This window comes from Prionailurus bengalensis, chromosome A3, assembly GCF_016509475.1.
Source record: "Prionailurus bengalensis isolate Pbe53 chromosome A3, Fcat_Pben_1.1_paternal_pri, whole genome shotgun sequence".
NCBI classification, from domain to species: domain Eukaryota; kingdom Metazoa; phylum Chordata; class Mammalia; order Carnivora; family Felidae; genus Prionailurus; species Prionailurus bengalensis.
In genome coordinates, this window is record NC_057354.1 from 102,797,159 (window position 1) to 102,815,113 (window position 17,955).

General features: G+C 41.2%; 1 protein-coding gene and 1 pseudogene across 3 annotated transcripts in view; both read left to right on the forward strand.

The window, feature by feature from the left end:
- Positions 1-621: 621 nt before the first annotated feature.
- LOC122467094 lies at positions 622-1,526 on the forward strand (annotated as a pseudogene).
- Positions 1,527-13,218: 11,692 nt separating this feature from the next.
- Positions 13,219-17,955, forward strand: part of CKAP2L (cytoskeleton associated protein 2 like) — a 28,292-nt gene continuing 23,555 nt past the window's right edge. Inside the window, exons 1-3 of one of the 3 annotated variants that reach the window (XM_043603970.1) lie at positions 13,219-13,348; positions 15,297-15,363; positions 17,005-17,056. In XM_043603970.1, coding sequence (XP_043459905.1) covers positions 13,318-13,348; positions 15,297-15,363; positions 17,005-17,056 — 150 coding nt within the window. In that variant the 5' untranslated portion in view covers positions 13,219-13,317. The other 2 variants (XM_043603972.1, XM_043603971.1) reach the window with 2 other exon arrangements.

Consider the following 17,955-nt stretch of genomic DNA (forward strand, 5'->3'; position numbering starts at 1 on the left):
GAGATCTCAACCAACACTGCAGAAATACAAACAATAATAGAATATTATGAGCAATTATACACCAATAAATTGGGCAATCTGGAAGAAATGGACAAAGTTCTAGAAACATATAAACTACCAAAACTGAAACAGGAAGAAATAGAAAATTTGAACAGACCCATAACCAGTAAAGAAATTGAATCAGTAATCAAATATCTCCCAACAAGAGCCCAGAGCCAATGGCTTCCCGGGGGAATTCTACCAAACATTTAAAGAAGAGTTAATACCTAGTCTTCTGAAGCTGTTCCAAAAAATAGAAATGGAGGGAAAACTTCCAAACTCATTCTATGAGGTCAGCATTACCTTGATTCCAAAACCAAAGATCCCACTAAAGAAGTACAGACCAATTTCCGTGATGAACATGGATGCAAAAACTCTCAACAAGATACTAGCAAATTGAATCCAACATTACATTAAAAGAAGTATTCACCACAGGTGGGGGTCCGGCAGGGCCTTGCTCACTGCCCCTGGTGGCATTTTAGTGCCCAGCCCAAAACTGGGGGCAGGGGCCTGCCTTCCCAGACTGGGATCCCAGAGTCCTGTTTCCCTGCGGCTTGCTCCCTGGGTGCTGCATCCCCGCAGATGGGCATGGTGCGCCAATGGGCCATGGGGTTGGGGGCAGCAGCTGTGGGGGGCCTGGGCAGCCCGCTTGCCCGGTGCAGGCACCACTTGCAGGCCAGCCCCTCCAAGAAGGCCCAGGCCAGGCAGGAGAACCACTGCACGCCACCCTACTCGCCGCTGAGCCCCGAACAGTTGGTCTGCGTCCAGAGGACCAAGGCTGCTGCCCTGCTCAGACTCGCCATGCACAGCATGCCCTTGGATTTTGGTGAAGAGTTGGAAGAAGCACCTTAGCACAGAGTTTGGGAAACCATATTTTATAAAGCTCATGGGATCTATTGCAGAAAAATGAAAACATTACACTATTTACCCACTCCCACATCAAATCTTCAGTTGGACCCAAATGTGTGACACGAGACATGTGAAGGTTGTCATCCTGGGACAAGAGCGGTATCATGGACCCAATCAAGCGCACAGGCTCTGTTTTGGTGTTCAAAGACCCGTCCCACCGCCACCCAGTTTGGAAAACATGTATAAAGAGCTGTCTACAGACATAGATGGTTTTGTTCATCCTGCTCACAGAGATTTATCCGGGTGGGCCAGACAAGGTGCTGTTCTCTTACTCTAAGCTGTCCTCACATTCTGGGCACATCAGGCTAATTCTCATAAAGAGAGAGGATGGGAGCAATTTACTGGTGTTTTGTGTCCTGGCTAAATCAGAACTCTGGAGGCTTGTCTTCCTGCTCTGGGGCTCTTAGGCTCAGAAGAGAGGCAGTGCCATCCATAGGAAAGGCCACCATGTGCTGCAGACTGCTCACCCCACACCGCTGTCGGTGTACAGAGGGTTCTTTGGATATAGACATTTCTCTAAAACCAATGAGTTGCTGCAAAAGTCTGGCAAGGAGCCCATCAACTGGAAAAGTCTGTGACCCTGAACCACAAGGCTGTCTCCAGGTGGTTTTCTAGAAGCTGCTATTGAAGCGTTTGCCAGGAATAGCAGCTTTATCCAGCCAGAAGCAGCAAAGGCCATATGGCCCTGGGGCCATATGTCTGTTTTTGCAACATGGCTTTTGGCCTAAAACATGCCATCACAGTATTTGGGAGAGAGAGGAGGTCAAATACTCCAGATGACTCCTCTCTGTCACCTTTATGGTAAAGGGGGAAAGGGAACAGAAGCACCGTTGTGGTATAGCTAATTGCTACTTTTTTTTACCTGGCAGGTTAGACATTGGGTTGTAAGGTGTTGGGTGTGTTCATTTAGCAAGGCCCTCCTTTGCCCAGGTTGGCATTCCAGTTCTTGGCCAAGTACACTGCTTCCTGGATCCTTCCACGAGCCCTCCAGCACCTCCTTGAAAGAAGCAGGACAGTTTGCAAGTGCCCAGAAATTTAGGGATGAATATTCCTAAGAACTAATCCTCTGTGTGAGCCTTCACAGATAGGGAGCGGCAAGTGAGCTAGGTCTTGTTTTTGGTTATTTTCTGGGTGTTCTAGGAATAAATGGTAGAAGTTGAACTGGAGAAAGACAAAGGGGAATTTTTTTTTAAGAGAAGAAATGCTTTTCTCCTAGGTGTATCCTGAGTTGGGGTTTTTAAGGCAGCACAGACTGTCAAATGCTGTTTTTTATGGACTGAAATCACATAGGGATTGTTAAGCGAAATTAGTTATGTTAAGCGAAATTAGTCTGTCAAAGACAAGTATCATATGATTTCACTCACATGTGGAGTTTAAGAAACAAAACAGATGAGCATAGGGGAAAGGAAGGAAAAATAAAATAAAAAGAGAGAGGGAGGCACACCATAAAAGACTATTAAATACAAAGAATAAACTGAGGGTTGCTGGAGGTGTGTTGGGTGGGGATGGGGACTAAATGAGTGACAGGCATTAAGGAGGGCACTTGTTAGGATGAGCACTGGGTATTATATGTAAGTGATGAATCACTGAATTCTACTCCTGAAACCATTATTGCACTATGTGTTAACTAACTTGGATTTAATAAAAAAGAACAAACAAAGCACACACAAATATATAATATGTATATTATATATTTGTATTATATGTATATATATGTATTTATATATATACACACACATATATATTCAAACTTATAAACAATTGCTCTCACAATAAAGTTTATTTTCCAAGACTAAAAAAAAAAACAATAAGAAGAATGGATCCATCTGGAAAGCATGCATACAAGATATGTTGAGTTGGAAAAAGCTAAAGTCAAGGGAACTTGAAGTTAAATGTAGGAAAAATGGGGAAGGAATAGCCCGAGATGACTCTCAGTTTCCTGGTACTGTAGAATGAGTGAGTAGTGGTGTCTTAATCAATATATTTGGTAGAAATATGTAGTTCTTCTCTCAGTTCCAGGATGAAGTATGGTGAGTACCATTTTAGACATAATTTGAACTACTGGCATGATGCCCAACTGCAGGTGTACAACGGGCAGATGATAACGTTTCTGGAACTCAGGAGAAGTTAGAACTAGATAATAGATTTTGAAGGCATCAGTAGGTTTATAGCAAGTAAAGTTCTAAAGTGACATCGGAGGGAGATAAGCATATGGTGAACACTGCTGGTTGTTCATTCAACTGCCAAACCCCCATCTTCCTTACTAACAGAACCCTGATTTCATTCAGAAGGAAAAGTGTTGACCCAAAGAATGAATCCAGTTGATCTAAGCCAATCATGACCATTCTACCCTCACATGACTGAGTCATGCTGAGTTAGTCCTGACTAATGAAATGTCAATCTGCTGAGTGCAACTTCTGGGAAAGAATTACTGCCCTGACAAAAGATAGAAGACAGTTCCTTTCCTCCATCCTACCTACATGAGATATGGTCTATGAGAATGTGAAGTTTAGAATTATGGCAGTCAACTTGCAACCTTTGTGAAGACATGCTGAGGAAGATAGAATGACAGGAGAAAAAGAACCAGCATCTATAATGATGTTGTTGCACTAAGAACCTACTACCAGACTTTAAAAAAAAGAAAGAAATTAAGAAATTAAGGAAGGAAGGAAGGAAGGAAGGAAGGAAGGAAGGAAGGAAAGAAGGAAGGAAGGAAGAGAGAGAGAAGGAATGAATGAATGAATGAATGAATGAATTATTGTGGTTTTAAGCCATTGTCATTTGGTTTCCTATTACTCACAGCCAAACTCAGTGTAACTGATACACAGCACCACAGAAAGAACAGAAAGAAAAGGAAAAAATCTGATCTGTTTGTTTCACTTGGTTCTTTCTAGCTGCCACAACTTTCCTGCAGTCTCCATACTAAGTCTGGCTACAGTAAGACTAGTATCTTGATATATTTTAAGAAATAGAAAAGTACATAACACTGAGCAAGCAATACCAATTCAAGAAAACTTTAAAAGTATAATAGGGGCTCAATCTTTGATAATGAAATACTGAATGGGAATGCAAACTGGTGCAGCCACTCTGAAAAACAGTACGGAGGGTCCTCAAAAAACTAAAAATAGAACTACCCTACGACCCAGCAAGTGCACTACTAGGCATTTATCCACGGGATACAGGTGTGCTGTTTCGAAGGGACACGTTGCACCCCCCATGTTTATAGCAGCACTATCGACAATAGCCAAAGTATGGAAAGAGCCCAAATGTCCATCGATGGATGAATGGATAAAGAAGATGTGGTACATATATACAATGGAGTATTACTCGGCAATCAAAAAGAATGAAATCTTGCCATTTGCAACTACGTGGATGGAACTGGAGGGTATTATGCTAAGTGAAATTAGTCAGAGAAAGACAAAAATCATACGACTTCACTCATATGAGGACTTTAAGGGACAAAACAGATGAACATAAGGGAAGGGAAACAAAAAGAATATAAAAACGGAGGGGGACAAGACAGAAGAGACTCATAAATATGGAGAACAAACAGAGGGTTACTGGAGGGCTTGTGGGAGGGGGGATGGGCTAAATGGGTAAGGGGCACTAAGGAATCTACTGAAATCATTGTTGCACTCTATGCTAACTAATTTGGATGTAAATTTAAAAAAAATAAAAGTAAAATTAAAAAAAACATGCTTGTATATCTTTATTTATTCCTTGTGTTTTATAACTATATTCATTTGTCAAAATTATCTTCCTAAGTCTTGACCAGTGTTGGTTTGTCAATACCTTTCGTAAAATTTGTTGCCAAGAATCGAGTATAGTACTCAAGATATGGTCAGAGTAACACAGCCTGTAAGTGGGATCTTGTCCTTCCTATTTTAAATACCATGGTTTTGTTAGAAATTGACATTAGCTGTTTGAAAGCAAGTGACATTGTTGATTCAGTGTTTGTAGGCAATTCATACCTATAGGTCCTCAACCTAAATTCAAAACTTCAAATGTATCCCTGTTAAAATTATTCTTGTTAATTTAGCTTGTTCTTTCTAGATTGTTCCAGATTCTAATTTTTTTAATATACTGGCACTTCCTCTTAGCTTTGTGACATTTGTAACAGACATTTGTGACATTTGGTGAGCAGATTTTTGTTTATAGTATATTGTGGAGTATAAAGAATAGGTTATATTGGGGCGCCTGGGTGGCGCAGTCGGTTAAGCGTCCGACTTCAGCCAGGTCACGATCTCGCGGTCCGGGAGTTCGAGCCCCGCGTCAGGCTCTGGGCTGATGGCTCAGAGCCTGGAGCCTGTTTCCGATTCTGTGTCTCCCTCTCTCTCCCCTCCCCCGTTCATGCTCTGTCTCTCTCTGTCCCAAAAGTGAATGAACGTTGAAAAAAAAATTAAAAAAAAAAAAAAAAAAGAATAGGTTATAAACATTTTTACAGTGTGATCCTATTTTCATTTAAAATACCTACAATCTGTATTTAAATAATTATGGAAAGGTATACATCAATTTATATATACCACATTATATAAAATGTTTCCTTTATCCATTGATGGACATTTAGGTTGTTTCCATATCCTGGCTATTATAAATAATGCTGCAATAAATATGAAAGTGCAGATTATCTCTTTGATGCCTTGTTTCATTTCCTTTAGCTATATACCTAGAAATGGAAATCCTGGATCACATGGTAGTTTTATTTTTAGTTTTTTGAGGAACCTCTATATGGGTTTCTATAGCAGCTGAAGCAATTTATATTCCCAACAGCATGGCACAAGGGTTCCCTTTTCTCCATATCCTTGCCAACCCCTTGTTTTCTCTTGTCTTTTTTTTTAATGTTTATTTTTCACTATCTGAGAGGGGAGGATGCAAACAGAAGAGGGGCAGAGAGAGAGGGAGGGGTAGAGAGAGAGGGAGAGAGAGAATCCTAAGGAGGCTGAGTGCTGTCAGCACAGAGCTTGATCTTACAGAACTGTGAGACCATGACCTGAGCCAAAATCAACAGATGCCTAACGAACGAGCCACCCAGATGCCCCTCTCATGTCTTTTTGATGACAGCCATGCTAACAGCTGTGAGGTTGATATCTCTTTGTGGTTTTGATTTGCATTTCCCTGATGATTGGTGATGTTGAGCATCTTTTCACGTTCTGTTCACCATATGTATATCTTTGGAAAAGTGTCTATTCAGTTCCTCTGCCCATTTAATTGGAATGTTTGGTTTTTTGCTATTGAGTTGTATGTGCTCTCTATATATTTTAAATATCAACCCTTTATCAGGTAGATGGTTCACAAATATTTTTTCCCATTCTGTCAGCTGCCTTTTCATTTTATTTTTTTTTTAATTTTTTTTCAACGTTTATTTATTTTTGGGACAGAGAGAGACAGAGCATGAACGGGGGAGGGGCAGAGAGAGAGGGAGACACAGAATCGGAAACAGGCTCCAGGCTCTGAGCCATCAGCCCAGAGCCCGATGCGGGGCTCGAACTCACTGACCGCGAGATTGTGACCTGGCTGAAGTCGGACGCTTAACCGACTGCGCCACCCAGGCACCCCATGCCTTTTCATTTTATTGATGGTTTCTTTAGCTGTGCAGTTTTAGTTTGATGTAGTCTCACTTGTTTATTTTTGCTTTTGCTGCCTCTGCTTTAGTGTCATATCCAAAAAGTTATTTCCAACACTGATGCCAAAGAACTTACTTCCTGTTTTCCTGTTTTCTTTTAGGAGTGTTACAGTTACAGTCTTAAATTTAAGTATTTAATTCATTTTGAGTTGATTTTCATTTATGGTATAGGATAGGGGTCTAGTTTCCCAACACCAGGTATTAAAAAGACTGTCCTTTCCCCATTGTATATTCTTGGCTCCTTTCTCAAAAAGTAATTGGCCATATATGTATGGGTTTATTTCTGGGTTCTCAATTTTGTTGCATTGGTCTATATGTTTTTATACCACTACCATACTGTTTTGATTACTATAGCTTTGTATTGTAGTCTGAAGTGAAAATTTAACAATATTAATTCTTCCAATCTATGAATATGGGATATCTTTCTACTTATTTGTGTCTTCTTCAATTTCTTTTATCAATGTCTTACAGTTTTCAGTGTGCAGATCTTTCACCGCCTTCATTAAATTTATTCCTATTTTACTCTTTTTAAAAAAAGGGGGAGGGATTATTGGGGTGCCTGGGTGGCTCATTCAGTTGAGCATCCAACTTTGGCTCAGTTCATGATCTCATGGTTCATGGGTTCAAGCCCCGCATCGGGCTCTGTGCTTACAGCTCAGAGCCTGGATCCTGCTTCGGGTTCTGTGTCTCTTTCTCTCTCTGCCCCTCCCCTCTCATGCTCTGTTTCCCTCTGTCTCTCGAAAAATGAATAAACATTAAAAAAATTTTTTTAAGGGTTGATTTATTCTTTTTGAGAGAGAAAGCGATATCAGAGTAAGGGCAAAGAGAGAGAGAGACAGACAATCCCAAGCAGGCTCTGCACTGTCAGCACAGAGCCCAACGCAAGGCTCACACTCACAAATTGTGATAACATGATCTGAGCCAAAATCAAAAGTTGGACACTTAACCAAATGAGTCACCCAGGCACCTCATTGATGCTATTGTAAATGGAACTGTTTTCTTAATTTATCTTTCTGAGAGTTCATTGTTAGTATATAGAAATGCAAATGATTTATGTATATTGATTTTTATGCTGTAAATTTACTGAATTCATCTATTGTTTCTAACAGTTTTCTTGGTAGATTCTTTAGAGTTTTCTATATATAATATCATGTCATCTGCAAATAGAGACCATTTTATTTCTTCCTTTCTGACATGGATGCCTTTTATTTATGCTTCATTGTTCTGGCTAGGGCTTCTGATACTATGTTGAATAAAAATGAGAGTGGGCATCCTTGTCTTGTTTCTGATCTTAGAGGGAAAGCTTTCAGCTTTTCACCACTGAGTATGATGTTATACTTGTATGATTTGGGCTTGTCATTTATTATGTTGAGATACACTTCTATACCCAGTTTGTTGAGATTTTTTAGCATGAATGGATATTGAAGTTTGTCAAATGCTTCTTCTGCCTCTATGAAGATGATCATATGAGTTTTGTATTTCTTTTTGTTACTGTGGTATATCACATTAGTTGATTTGAAGATGTTGAACCATCCTTGCATCCCTGGAATAAATCCTACTTGATCATGGCTTATGATCCTTTTAATGTACTGTTGAAATCAGTTTGCTAATATTTTGTCGAGGATTTTTGCATCTATGTTCATCAGGGATATTGGCCTATAATTTTATTTTCTTCTAGTGCCCTTGTCTGGTTTTGGTATCAGGGTAATGCTGGCCTCATAAAATGAGTTTGGAAGTGTTCCATCCTCTTGTATCTTCCAGAAGAGTCTGAGAAGGATTGGTATTAATTCTTCTTTAAATGTTTGGTAGAATTCACCAGTGAAGCCATCTAGTCTTAGACTTTTCTTTTTTTTTTTTTTGGTGTTGGGCAGGGGGGAGGCGGATTTAATTATTGATTTAATCTCCTCACTAGTAATTGATCTGTTCAGAATTTCTATTTCTCATGATTCAGTCTTGATATATTGTCTATTTTCTAGGAATCTATCCATTTCTCTTATTTGCTCAATTTATTGGCATGTAATTGTTCATAGCAATCCCTTATGATCTTTTGTATTTCTGCCATATAAGTTGTAATGTCTCCTCTTCACTTCTTAATAATTTTTTTTTGAGAGAGAGAAAGAGCATGTGCAAAGGGGGCAGAGGGTGGACAGAGGGAGAGAGAGAATCATAAGCAGACTCCATGCCCAGCACAGACCCTGACAGGGGGCTCAATCTCACAATGATAAGATCATGACCTGAGCCAAAATCAAGAGTCAGACGCTTAACTGATTGAGCCACCAAGGAGCCCCTCCTCTTCACTTATATTTTCATTTATTTGAGTTCTCTCTCTCTCTCTCTCTCTCTCTCTCTCTCTCTCTCTCTCTCCAGTAAGCCTAGCTAATAGTTTTTCTATTTCATTTATCTCAGTATGTATGATTTAAAAACATGAACTATACATAAAATGTATTTTGATATATGCAAATTATGCCTTAATAAAAAGGCTTGCTTTATTTTTCATTTACAAAAGGAAAAAGTATCCCTATTCCATTTCTTCTTTTGTGCAAGCAAAGTATCTTATTTTTGGTACCCTCTCTCAACCCTGGCCTTGACATGTTCACTTATTTGAAATTGTTCTATAAGGTTATTTATCTTTCTTGTGGATAAATTTCTTGCCTCCCTCCCCATTCCCCCAGCTACTTCTAGATAGTATGATTACTATCCTGAAAGTCTTTTCTTTTTAAGTAATCTCTACCCCCAACATGGGGCTCAAACTCATTACCCCAAGATCAAGGGTCCCATGCCCTACCAACTGAACCAGCCAGGCACCCCTGTATTGAAAGACTTTAAAGGGAGAAAGCTCTATTCATTCAACAGATAATTATTTAGTTCCTATTTGGTGCCAGGCACAATAGCTATAATGGTCTGCTCTCATAAAACTTACACACTAGCAGGGAGAAAGGTAAACAAATAATCAAGCTAATTACCAAGGGAACCTCAGGAAAACTTCCTTGAAAAAGGTATGTCTTGCCTGAGACTAAAGGATGATAAAGAGTTAACTAAAAGAGAATAAAAAGACAAATGGCCCAATTGAAAAATGCACAAAGATCTAAATAGACATTTCTCCAAAGAAGATATACAAAAGGCCAATAAGCACATGAAAAGATGTTCAACATCAATAAGCCATCAGGGAAATAGAAATAAAAACCACAATAAGATGCCACTTCACATCCACTAGGATGGTTACAATCAAACAGATGGACAGTAACTAGTTAGTTAGGATGTGAAGAAACTGGAACTCTTATACACTGCTTGTGGGAATGTAAAATGGTGCAGCTGCTTTTGGAAAACAAGTCTGGCAGTCCCTCAAATGGTTAAACATAGAGTTACCATATGACCTAGCAATTGCACTGCTAAGGCATATACCCAAGAGTATTGAAAATATATGTCCACAATATAAACATGGATGTTCATAGCAGCATTCTTCTTTTTTTTTTTAATGTTTACTCATTTTTGAAAGAGAGAGAGAGAGAGCAGGGGAGAGGCAGAGACAAGAGGAGCCAAAGCAGGCTCTTCACTCACAGCAGATTCCAATGTGGAACTCGAACCTATGAGCCACAAGGTCAAGACCTGAGCCCAAGTCGTACACTTAACGGACTGAGCCACCCAGGTGCCCCGCAGCAGCATTATTCTTAATAGCCGAAAAGTGGTATATTATTCATACAGTGGAATGTTATCCAGTCATAAAAAAGAATGAAGTACTGACACATGCTACAACATGGATGAGCCTTTAAAATATTACACTAAGTGGGGGCGCCTGGGTGGCGCAGTCCGTTAAGCGTCCGACTTCAGCCAGGTCACGATCTCGCGGTCTGAGAGTTCGAGCCCCGCGTAAGGCTCTGGGCTGATGGCTCAGAGCCTGGAGCCTGTTTCCGATTCTGTGTCTCCCTCTCTCTCTGCCCCTCCCCCGTTCATGCTCTGTCTCTCTCTGTCGCAAAAATAAATAAACGTTGAAAAAAAAATTAAAAAAAATAAAATAAAATAAAATATTACACTAAGTGAAAGAAGCCCATCATAGACCAGATACAGTATAATTCCATGTATATGAAATGTCCAGAACAGGCAAATCTATAGAGATAAGAAGTAGACTGGCATTTTCCAGGGACTAGGAAGAGGGAAGAATGATGGGGAGTGACTGCTAATTGTTATGGGGCTTCTTTAGGGGGTGATGAAAATGTTCTAAAATTGAATTGTATACTCTAAGTGGATGAATCATATGGTATGTGAATATCCCAACAAAGCTGTTATGGTAACAGTAATAATAAGAAGAAACCAGGGGAAAATGGGAGGAAGAGTTCAGCTCCCAGACAGGAAAATATGGAAAGGAAATGAAGGGGAAAAAAGCAGTGTGACCGAACTACAGTGAGCAAGGAGAGAGCAGTATGAATTGAAACTGAAGAAGTAGACAAAGGCCAGGCCCTTCGGGAGCTTGTAGGACTTTAGTGTGAGAGCAATGAGAAGCCATTAAAGCCACAAGGAGAACTACAGTGGATATGTTGCCTGATAAGTTGAAAATTGTTAAACCTATTTAGCTTTCTTTCCACACTTTGTGTTCCACCGAATATTCCCTCAACTATCCAAAGAATGTAGAAAAGGGTGCAGAACTGGCCTATGTTGCTCCAAAGAACTAGGACCGATGAGCAAGAGGCTTACTTGAGTTCATTTTATAATTATATTTTTTTAATATTTCTTTATTTTGAGAGAGAGAGAGCACACAAGCAGGGGAGCAGCAGAGAGAGAGAGGGAGAGAGAGAATCCCAAGCAGGCTCTGCACTCTCAGCACAGAGCCTGACACAGGGCTCGAACTCACAAACCATGAGACCAGGACCTGAGCCCAAATCAAGAGTCAGACGCTTAACCAACTGAGCCACTCAGGCGCCCCCTGAGCCCATTTTAAAGAAAGTTTCATAATAATCAGGGCTTTCCAATAACGTAAGGCGGCTCCCTGACACCAGCAGGGTTCCTGCAAAGATGCAATACCTACATGGGATCTGTAGGATACTCTAGCATTGAGTAGAGATCAGTCAAGATAACGGGAGCCCCTTTCTTACTCATTAACCACAAACGCTCTTGCCCAGCTGCTAGAGTTAACCATTAGGTGGACTCATGGTCCTAAACAAAGAGTCCAGAATTTTCACTGAAATAATTGATAGGTGTCCTATTTTAAGCATATTTGTATACAGCTAATTTAAATGTCAAAATGCATAAATCCAGGAACCCCAGTATGGCCCCCTGCTAAATTCCCCATTTGGGGTCAAAGAACTCCTGCAATCGCTTCATGCCCAGCTGAGTACCCAACGGGTGAAGCAAACATGGCAAACAGAGGCCCAGACATAGCTGTCTCTCTTTACCCATAGCTGGCCCAGAACATTTCACCAGCATCCAGGAAAGAGGAACCCTGCCGTGCAGAATGTCAGAAACATTCCCCAGATTGCTTCATGAAACCAGGGAAGAGTCAAAACAGGGGGCAGGCTTTGAAGGAAAATGTTTTAGGGCTGAAATAAGAAGAATGAGGTATGTCTAATGACTCAGGAAGACTGGGCCTGCCCCCCTCATCCCTTTCTCGGTTAGGCATATACCCAGCTGATGAGGTCAAATAAAAAATATATAATAAAAAGCAGCCACCTTGAAAGCAGTGTGGCACTTCCCCCAAAGTTAAAAATAGAATTACCATATAATCCAACAATATTGCTTCTAGATATATCTACCCCCAGAGAACTGAAAGCAGAAATTTCCACAGGCAGCTGCACCCCCATGTTCACAGCAGCGATATTCACAACAGTTAAGGGGTGGAAGCAACCCACAGATGAATGGATAAACGAAAACTTGGTACACGCAACGCATACAATGGAGTATTATCCAGCCTTAGAAAGGAAAGAATTTGGGGAGGAATTCTTGCCACATGCTACAACATGGATGAACCTTGAGGATTTAATGCTAAGTGAAGTAAGCCACAGAAACACAAGTACCGGACGATTCCACTTAAATGGGGTTCCTAGAGTAACCAGAATCACACATAGACAGTGAAATGGTACTTGCCAGGGCCTGAGGGGAGGAGGCAAGGGGGAGTTCCCATTTCATGGGTATTGTGCTTCTATTTGGCAGGATGACCAAGTTCAGGACGTGGACGGTGGTGAGGGTTGTACAACATTGTGAATGTACTTAATGCCATCGGACTGTACACTTAAAAAGGGTTAAAATGGTAACTTCTGTGACGGATATTTTACCAGTTAAAAACAGCAGCCACCCTGCAGTACTAAGAACTTAGGGCTTTTAGATGCATGAGAACTTTCACACGTAGAGCTAATATACTGGTGTGGACCCCCGAATTCATCAGATTTGGGGTTTACCTTGTTTTTTCAGAGCTCCTGTGAACCTTAGGGTCTGAGAGGAGTAGGGCGGTCCTGTCTACGCGGGCCAAGCAGGTTTCCGTGACCGACTCCACAACCGCCCCTCCCACCGCTCCTCTGAAAGGACCAGCCAGTGTGTCGCAGGTCCCACCAGCCGTCTTTTATGCCCCGGGAGCTGCACGTTCTTCCAATCAAAGGGCAGAGCCAACCGCAAGGCGTCTATTTCCTTTTGTCCCGCCCTCCCCTGCTTCCGACTGGCGGGTTTCAAACCCACGGGAGCCAATGAGAGCGAGCGGACGCGCTGTGTTCCAGCCGTAGCTCCAGGCGCGGGTTTTGAAGAAAAACTGTCGCGAAGGAGTCATGGTGCCACCGCGACCGTCCGCAGCTGCCGGTGAGTATGACCGTGGACCCCCGCGTCTCCCAGGCGCTCAAGCAAGGGCGGGGAAGAAAGGAGGCCACCAAGTGAGTTATTTTCGCGGATGGAAACATTCGCCTGTCTGCCTCGGTCTCCGCCTGGGTGTTTCCAGTCCAGGGAGAGCTGACGGGAGCCCCGGCCCTGGCCCAGGGTGAGACATCTATCTGGCCGGGGCTAGAGGAGAGTGGATGCGGGGCCAGATGCCTCAGAGGCATCTTGCCAATAATTCCTGGAGCAGCTCTGCAAGGAGATGTCATTGTCACCTCGTTTAGGTAGAGAACCTGAGGCCCCTTTCCCGGGTCGCACTTCCAGAAGGAAGCCAACCGCTCCTGCCGCGATCCAGATTTGGATCCAGAGCCTGCGCGTGGTCCTCTGTGCTGCGTGCTGAGCTTTGACAGCTACCAAGAGGCTGAGTCTGACCCTAACAGGGGGCACTGGGAGTTGATGGTTAAATTTGCACTGAGAGCTGAGTCCTGGGTTCCCTGATCTCTTAAATGTACCTAGAGGCCTTAGCTATCTTTCCAAATACTACTCAGACACCACCTGCTCCCCAGTGCAGACAGTGTTTTGATAGTTTCAGTAATAATACCTGTTGACTGTCTGCTAGGTCCTGGGCACTGACCTAGGTGCTTTACATAATAGCTCTTAAAGTTGGGCATTTCTGTCTCCATTTTTATAGGTCCAGAGGCAGCAAGGTTTGCTAACTTGCTAGAAGTCACAGAGCTGGGTTTCCAACCTGGTCTGTCAGTCCCTGCTCTCTACACTGCCTGGCATGGCGTAAAATGCTTAATTCTCAAAGCTGTCTCCTAGGGAATCATCAGAGCCAGATATCAAAACACACAGCACCGCAGTTTAGATCAAATTAAGAGTAATTTTGCACACTTATAGCTTTTTTTTGCCATTATTTTTTTAAAATTTCTTTTTAACGTTTATTTATTTTTGAAGGAGAGAAAGATAGTGTGAGCAGGGGAGGGAGACACAGAATCCAAGGCAGGCTCCAGGCTCTGAGCTGTCAGCACAGAGCCCAACACCGGCCCAAACCCGCAAGCCTTGAGATCATGCATGACCTGAGCCCAAGTTGGAAACTTAAACAACTGAGCCACCCAGGCACCCCTTCTTTTTGCCATTATTAAATTTTAGCTTTTTCCAACCACCTATTCCCCTCACTCAGTCCCTGCCTCTGAAATCCCATAATTCTCTCTTTGACGCTTTCTTATGGTACCTAGTTTTTGCCTTACATTGTAATTATTGTTGTGTTTATTTTATCCCCACTACTACACTGAAACTTCTTCAAGACAGAAATACTGAATTTTCATCCCCTCACAAATGCGTTGCTTATTAGAAAGTCAGCCATACAATAGATGTTTTCCATGAACCCCTAACCTGGCCTATTTTGGCCTGAGGCCCAAAGGAAACCGTGTAAGGGTTTGTGGGCAAAATTCATCATCCCTGTCAGAAAAAACATAATTAATAAGACCAAGCCTGGTTCACCAGCTCAGGTGAGCCAGTAATAGACTTCTTCATGTAAAGCATAATATGTTGTAGCTGGAACAGTGGCCGTGAGCAAGGGCTCTGACACTGGATAAACCTAGTTTCAGATCCTAGCTTTGCTACATACTGGCTGGGTAACTTTGGGCATATCATTTACCCTCTTTAGATTTCAGACTGTAAAATACCTAAGAAAATTGTTGTGCGGATTAAAGAAAGCAATGTAAGTGTGAAGAGCTCAGTGTAGGACGCAGCATACAAATGATGTTGTTGATGTGGACACTAACTTGGAGGCAAACTTATGGGACGAGGGACTTTATCATATATGATCCAAAGCCAAAAGCAGTATAGAAAAGTACCATCTTTTAGAAGATAGATGACCTGGTTAAAATCTCCAGCTAAAGTTCTGTTGTTTGTTGGCTTGCCTGTTTTGCAGAAGAGCGGCAGAGAAAGCTCCAGGAGTACCTAGCAGCCAAGGGAAAACTGAAGTGCCAAAACACCAAGTGAGTGTGTCTCACCCAGTTATGCAAGTTTTGTTGCCCTGGTTGCTCATAGCAATTTAAAGCCTTTCAAAACATTGCCCTTTTGTGTGTAGTCTACTCAGACTGCACTGAAATCCTGTGATAACTCAGGAAAGGGTATGTTGGTCCAGACATGACAAAAACCCTGGCCAGTATCTAGTACACAGGCAAGACTAAAGCACTATTATTGTGGCAGTCTCTAAAGGGAAGAGGAGAAGGTCCACAGTATTACCTACAGTACTTTTTCTGTCCCTGTCCCTGCTTTTTTTTTTTTCCCCCCCTGGGAAAGTGGTTCTCATGAAGGCTAGAAAAGGTCGAAGAGTTGCGTGACCGTGGTTCTGTTGTTCCTTGCTAAAGCAGGAGAGCCAGTTATAATCAGTCCTCCATAGCTGCACACCAGCATCCTCCAGCCTGACCTCTGTGGTCATTCTCTTAGCACTTACTCTTGAGGTGGACAGAATAGGACTGTTCACTTTTGTCTTTTGTCAACATCTTGCTACTGTAGTGGTGTTACTAGTCCCTCTTGCTTAGCATTGATATATTCTCCCCCTGGCGTGTTGCTAAATTTCTATTTGGAAATGAAGCTTTACAAAGCTAGCTTGGACCCTATATTTTAGTTTCCTTTTACTTTGGGGTTTTAACTCTGTTTCCTTGATTCAATAAATCTGATTCATTTTTTCAACAAATACTTATTTAATACCTGTAATGTATCAGTCACTCTTGGTTCTGGAGATCTGGTGCTTAACAAAACAAAGAGGCCCCGGCATCTCCAGGGTTTATGTTCAAGATGGGGGAAACTAACAGCAAGTCATGATCAAAGTCCCTGTTAGTGTGAATTATTTTTGATCCATGCAGATTGAATCATTCTAAATGCTCCTCTATTTTCCTATGCCTTTTTACATTTTCTGTCTCACTGGCTAGATTTCATATGTGCTCCTGTGTTTTTAGTTGTATCTCTTTTTTCACTTCTGAATATTCATTATCTGAAGACACTTAAACTTTTTAAAGAAGCTGTTAATTACCTTATTTGACATTGTATCTCTAGTGCCTGGCACATTGTACTTGTTCAAGGATTGTAGTTCGAATGAACAAGACTATGCAAATATGAAGAAAACACCTACATTTCATTAATCTAGTTAGAATGCTATATTTATGCGTGGGACATCTCTGAAAATGATTACTAAAACATGGGTAAGAGTGGTGTAGTCTGAGGAATAGAATAGTGGGACTAATGAAGGGATAATGAGACTATTGGATATAATTTTGAAATATTTTACTATCTACAGAAATTCCAATGATTTAAAATTCTAATCATAATAAATTAAAAAAAATTTTTTTTAATGTTTATTTTTGAGACAGAGAGACAGAGCATAAACAGGGGAGGGTCAGAGAGAGAGGGAGACACAGAATCCGAAGCAGGCTCCAGGCTCTGAGCTGTCAGCACAGAGCCCGATGCGGGGCTTGAACTCACGGACCATGAGATCATGACCTGAGCCGAAGTCGGACGCTTAACTGACTGAGCCACCCAGGCGCCCCATAATCATAATAAATTTTAATTACTATACTTCCCAAGCCTTGCTGATCCTTCTGGACTAAGAATTAATCTTATTTTGTCTTTTACAGGCCTTACCTAAAAGCCAAGAATAATTGTCTGAATCCTCCACCTTCTAAATCTGTAAGTAGAAATTAGTCTTTTAAATAATAATCATTTTAGATGATTAATAATAAAAATAACAAAGATGTTTGCAACCTAAAGACTATGTTATGCAAAGATATTTCTCATAAATAAAAGATCAATTTGGTTTAGTAAGAGACAGAACCACTTTTTGAAAAGTACAGCATATTATAGTTTGGCTTTGTTAATCAAAAAAAATTCTCAAGTGCACATTGGTCCTCTTAATAACTAACATTAATGGAATATTTACTATGCATCTAGCATTACATTAACTTATTGAGTCCTTACAACCTTATGAGGTAGGTACTTAGTAGCCCCATATTACAGATGAGGGAACTGAGTCACAGAAAGGTTGAGTAACTCCCCAAGGTCACATAGTTATTACATGACAGAGTGAGAACCTGTGATCTTAACCACTTTGGTATGCTGCCATGAAGTTAAATGGCTCTGTAGTCATTAAAAGGGACCATCTTATTGTATCTTCCAAGCTACTTAACAAGATATGCTTCCCAAACGGTTCAATGCAGCTAGATTATGGATAGAATAGTAAAGTATTCTCAAATTCCCAAGGCTTAAATGGGAGAATTTAGCCTTCTGAAAGGCTGCGTATAACATCACTAGACCCTGTGAAGGAAAGAAAAGGTATATAAGGCAAAATTGGTACATCATGATGTGAACAGTTGGGAGTCATTGGGTTAGACTTCCACTTTATGCAGATTGAGTTAGTGTAGCATGCAAATCTTAAAGGAAAAACAAAACAAAACAAAAAACCTCATTCAGAGTTCCCAGAGGCTTCTCTAGAAGCTGACAATACTGTATACCTAACTATCTTTTTTACCCAGTTGTGAAGATAAAAATTAAGTGGGAAAGGCAATTATGAAATAGGAGGAGCTAAAAGG